At 27.4% G+C, this 5,839-nt stretch overlaps 1 protein-coding gene across 1 annotated transcript in view; it reads right to left on the reverse strand.

The window, feature by feature from the left end:
- Positions 1 to 3,281: 3,281 nt before the first annotated feature.
- LOC108684448 (uncharacterized protein DDB_G0283697-like) overlaps positions 3,282 to 5,839 on the reverse strand; it is a 10,593-nt gene continuing 8,035 nt past the window's right edge. The window contains exons 7-11 of the mRNA XM_018188768.1: positions 4,924 to 4,998; positions 4,528 to 4,650; positions 3,708 to 3,873; positions 3,411 to 3,543; positions 3,282 to 3,346 (exon numbers count right to left, since the gene is read on the reverse strand). Coding sequence (XP_018044257.1) covers positions 3,282 to 3,346; positions 3,411 to 3,543; positions 3,708 to 3,873; positions 4,528 to 4,650; positions 4,924 to 4,998 — 562 coding nt within the window. The remainder of the gene's footprint in view (positions 3,347 to 3,410; positions 3,544 to 3,707; positions 3,874 to 4,527; positions 4,651 to 4,923; positions 4,999 to 5,839) is intronic.

Here is a 5,839-nt window from a genome sequence, read left to right on the forward strand (position 1 = left end):
AATCTGTAACCGCGCACTACTGCCCTCTAACAAAGTGGATGTAAACTAAATAGTAACATCCACTTTTTTTAGGGTACATCGGCTAGAGATGATAAATCGATATTTGGTTCATATATATTCTTTGCACTTTTTATTGTATAGACAAGGATTTTGTCTGTACAAAATTCAGTAATTCGCCAAAAGCTTCATCTACCTGATTATCTTCATTTTCTTTATCCGACATCCTATTTTTTTTTATTATGTTATATTGGTTTGTTCCGGAAAATTCGTGCCGATTTCTGATAGATAGCGTGAAGGACAAATCTGAGTATATCAGAACAATTGAAAACAAATAACATGCGTACATATCATAAGAGACGGTACTTCATACTTGGAAAAAAATTTGGTTGCGATACGATTAATTTTGTCAGTTTTATATGTCTTTGAATATGGAAGAAGTGCATTTTAGGCATTTAATTGCTTTTCTTTTACCGGAAAGACAAAAATGCCAAATAAGATATGTGCTATTTATGGTAAAGGTGTTGTAGCTGAAAGAACTGTGCGGAAGTGGTTTGCTAGGTTTAACTGGTGATTTCAATCTTGAAGATCAAGAACGGATAGGCCCTCCACTACAGATGAAGATTAGATTAAAACATTGATCGAGAATAACCCATGCTATACGACACGTAAATTAGCAGAAATGTTGAATATATATATCAAAATCCATCATCCACGAGCATTTTGTGAAGCTTGGCTACATAAACCGTTTTGATGTATGGATTCCCCACAATTTAACGGAGAAAAATCTGATGGATCGCATTTCCATTTGCGACTCGCTCTACAAACGCAACGAGGAGATTTTTGAAGTAAGTAGTGACGGGGGATGAAAAATTGATCATTTACAATAATGTTGAGCGAAAAAGATCTCGGGGAAAACGGAATGAACTACCTTTAGCCACCCCCAGTCTTCATCCAAAGAAGGTCATGCTCTGTGTTTGATGGGATTGGAAAGGGATCCTGTATTATGAGCAAACTTTTAGCAAACAACGAGACAATAAATTCAGAGAAGTATTGTTCCCAATTAGACGAATTAAAGACAGCAATTGAACAAAAACGTCTAGAAATAGCGAATCGAAAGGGCGTCGTGTTTCATCAAGACAATGCGCGACGTATATAATATGTCTTTGATAATTCAAAAAAGTTGGAGCTTGGTTAGGATGTTCTATCCCAATTCCATCATATTCACCAGACCTCGCGCCCTCTGATTTTTACCTATTTCAATCATTACAAAATTCCCTTAATGGAAAAAGCTTCAACTCTTTGGTCGAGGTAAAAAAATCAGTTAGAAAAGTTTTTCTCGCTGAGTTTTTCTCTTCGCTGAAAAACCTAAGAGATTCTGGAAGGACGGAATTTTAAAGTTGCCTGAAAGATGGAGAAAGGTTGTAGAACAGAATGGCACCTATATAATTTAATAAATGTATACTAAAATTTAAATCTTCTGCGTTTCAATTTTCCTTCAAAATCGGCACGAACTTTCCGGACAACCCAATTCTTTATGCTTATTTGTAAATGCCAGCATATTGCACCGTATCATGCGATATTTAATCATTTTCTGTAGTTTTCTGTTTCTCGAGATAAAAGTTGACGAACTTCTGAAGAGACAAGGAACACGCAACAAAAAACATCATTGTCGAGATAAAAGTGTACAAAGAAACAGAAGCAAGAAACAGGAAACAAAAAGCATATTGTAGAATCGGCTTTATGATTATTCTACAATGTGCTTTTTGTTTCTTGCTTTTTGCTTTTTCCCTCTTTATCGTTTTATCGATAATTGTATTTCTTGCTGTGTTTCCTTTGTTTCTTCCGAAGTTCATTAACTTTTATCTCGAACGACATAAAACAAAAAACCGGGTAAGAAACAAAAAAAACAAGAAATAAAAAAATAGCAAAAAGCAAGAAATGGAAACAAAAAAGCACATTGTAAAATAACCATAAAGCTTATTCTATATGTACTTTTTGTTTCCTGTTTCTTGGTTTTTCTATTTTTTACATCTTGTCTTTTTGCTTCTTATCCGATTTTTTTGTTGTTATCGCCTGAGATAAAAGTTAACAAACTTCGAAAAAAACAAGAAATATATAGCAAGAAATACAATTATTGATAAAACGGTTGCAAAGAAGAAGAAAGCAAAAGATAAAAAACAAAAGATAAGAAACATAAAACAAAGAGCACATATGTAGAATAAGCTTAAAGTAAAAAATCAAATTCTCAAAAATAATTAAAAAATCAAAAAACAAAGTAATAATTAAATACAATTAAAATTCCAAAAACGAATTCTTAGAGATTAAAAAATCATGAATCATATAAATTTAAACTTTTAAAAATCAATTAAAACAGAGAATATAATAAAGATGATTTAATTAAAATTCTATGAATTATGAAATAAAAAATTCTTATAATATTTCAATTCTACAGGTTCAAATAGCGATAAAAATTAAAAAATTATATTGCATTGTGTATATGTATGTGATGACTACATGTAAAAAGATCAATTTAGTCAATTAATCGATAAATCCTGGGTTTATAATTCCAAACTATTTTACATTAAATTAATCGGAAACTTATGAATAAAGGAAAACACAGTGACTCATTTCATATTTTAATTATTCACTATTCATTTATGCTATGTTTACATACAAAAATTACTCCATTTAATCTATTTTATTATAAAATAAGTTTTTAATTACATCTACATCCTAAAACATATCCCAGCAAACAAGAATGGAATAAAATGAAATTTTTTTCTATCCGAATTTTAAATAGCGAATACTTTTTTTTGGATTTAATTGGATTCAATTGGATTCAATTGGATATAATTAGATTGAAAAATTGCATTTCCTATTCAAAATTTTAAATTGAAGTATTCATAATGCAGAAAAAGCTAATATTATTTTTAGATTGAAAGGTATAGAGATATGCTCCATGCTATTCTTATGAATAAAAATACATTCAGGATTGAAAAGCATTCATTTTAATATTCGTGAATCAATATTTCTGAAAATGTGAGTCCATTTCAATTCATTGCAATTTTCATTTGCTTGGATTTTCAATTATTTCGATTAAATATAAAAAAAAGAAATTTAAAAAATGAAAATTAAAGATTTAAAAATACGAAAAAAAAATTCTTAATAATGAAATTTGAAATGATGCGCGTTATTTCAGTAAAAATACAATTAAAATTTAGATAAAACACATGATCGTTAATTAATATATCGAATTTCAGTTCATCATGTTAAAAATATTATTAAAAGTATTTTTGGACATTATATCGATTATTGTGGATTCCAATTCCTCTGCCATTAAAAAATCCTGTAAAATCCATTTGTATTGTATCAATCTAAATATAAATATTAATTACATGATGCAAGCTTACTGAGATAAGGTTGTTGATGATATATATTCGTCGGTGGAAATGGCATAGGGAGTACGGATCCTGGAAAAACAGGCATAAGCATGGGTGGTGTCGGTACTCGAGGCATCGGCATCAGCAAAGGTTTAGGTAACCGCTAAAATAAATATCGATTTGTAGAAATAGTTACTTAAATATATGATAAATTGCTCGATATTACTTCAGGTGCAGTTCAATCCCGTATATTTTATATTCTTTTCGACATTGATTGAAACAAAAGCATTATTTTCTTTTCTGAACATTAAAATTAGTTGAACTTACTATGTAGGAGCTATAGAAGCTATCCGAGGAAGAGTGTAACTTTGAAGATACACGATTATCTAAATTGTATGATTGATCAGAATAATTTCTTTTAGATGAAAATTTACTTATTTCGTTATTGTCTCTCTTTCTTTCTCTATCTCGTTCACCGGTTGGTGAATGACTTCTAAAAGAGAAAAATACTTTTATATTCTCGTTACACAATAAAAGTTTTACATATTTTATTAAAATTATAACTTCATTAAAATAACTTCAGTATAAACACAGAAAAATTTGCATTCTACAACAATATACGAGTCCGCCATGCATGCATAACTCTCTAAACATAATTTAAAATGTTTGAAGATGGCTTAAAAATACAAAACATAAATAGGAAGCATACAGTCACAACGATAGATGTTTAAACGAAAATTATATATTTAAAATTATCATATAAAAACATTTCGATTAAAATTTGACCATCATCAGTATATCAAGTTGATAAAAAATTAATTAATTAAGCAAAAATCGCTAGTCGAAAAGATGGTAAGACAATATCAAGATGACAAATAAAAAATATATATATATAAATATACATAAAATTCAAATAATGATCGCTAGTCAAAAAGATGGTAAAACAATTTTCCAATTGCTTATAGTACGAGTTAATAGAGTAAGTTGTAGTCCAGAAAATTAACCAATATTTAAACGCTTCTAAAAGCGAATAATCTGTTACGTTTCTGAATTTAACATTTTCTTTTATTTTTAAATTGCTTGTATCTATTTATACTTTCTTTTTCTCATTTCTTTATATCCTTAATAATTAAGTTTTATTTTGTACCTGTAATGAGATCTCGACTGATCTCTAGTGAAAGATGCACTATAATGTAATGAACTTCTATTTCTTCTTTCATTTCTATTTCTATTTTTCTCTTTGCATTCCCTTGTTGAACTATGTCGCCTTCTGGAACGTAAGAAACTCTAACTTTATTTATGTATAATACACATATATTATTTATATAATACTTATAAAAATTATTGAAATTCTTATAATCTTTCAATTATGACAGATTTTCTCCAGAATTTAAATAATAATAATAATAACTTGTTGAGTGCAATATAAATTAAAAATTAAGAAATAATAAGATTCCATACAAACAACATTTATTATAAAAATGTAATCATTACTTATCATTTAGCAATTTATTAATTCATTAATGAAAAAATTGGGACTAACCTGTCGCGACTGTATCTTTTATTATCATCTATTCGATCACTTCGACACATAGTTGACTTGTATGAACTAGAATCACTGTATTAATGTGTTGTTAGTAACATGTGCAGTAAATTACAATTACTGCAGTATCATTGTTTACAAACTTAATGAAATAATTATTAAGCCATGAATAACGATTTTATATTTATGAGTTATATATTTATAATTGGAAAATAAAAAATTGTAAGATTATCAAGATTTATATTAAATATAAAATATAATCTTAAAAAATATAAATTTAAAAAATATATAACTATACACAAAAATTTTCAGATAGATCGACAATAAATAAAATCAGATTCAATAACTAACAAAACAAGATATGTAATTCAGTTAGCAAAGTGACTATTTTAACATCAAGACAACGACAAATAACGTCAGCTAGCTACTTGGATGCCTCGATGACAAATAACTTTATATCCATAACACTCATATTCATGTATAGCTGGAAATAAAAAATTAATAAATTTAAAATAAACTTAACTGCACAATTCGTACATAATTTCAAAAAAAAATTTCCAGATACATGTAATGAATATGCTTATTTGATTGCTTATTGAGCATGAATACATTCAATAAGCAATAAAAGAAATGAAAACATTCTTTGTTAAGAAATATTTAAATAAGTTCAAACAACTTTATATCCATAATATATTAGCATGTTTAATACATACTCTATCCAGAAAATAAAATTATGTTTATAACCGTAAAAATAATTTCGAAGATCTATGATTTTTCGCTTATAATAAAAAATTTTATATATTTACAAAGTTAATATTAATAAAAAATATATATTCATAGATTTCTTGGAATGTTGTGACTAATTTAATATTGAATATTACCAATATACATCAATATAAAAATCATTATTTTTTCT

This window comes from Atta colombica, unplaced genomic scaffold, assembly GCF_001594045.1.
Source record: "Atta colombica isolate Treedump-2 unplaced genomic scaffold, Acol1.0 scaffold135, whole genome shotgun sequence".
Classification (NCBI taxonomy): Eukaryota; Metazoa; Arthropoda; class Insecta; order Hymenoptera; family Formicidae; genus Atta; species Atta colombica.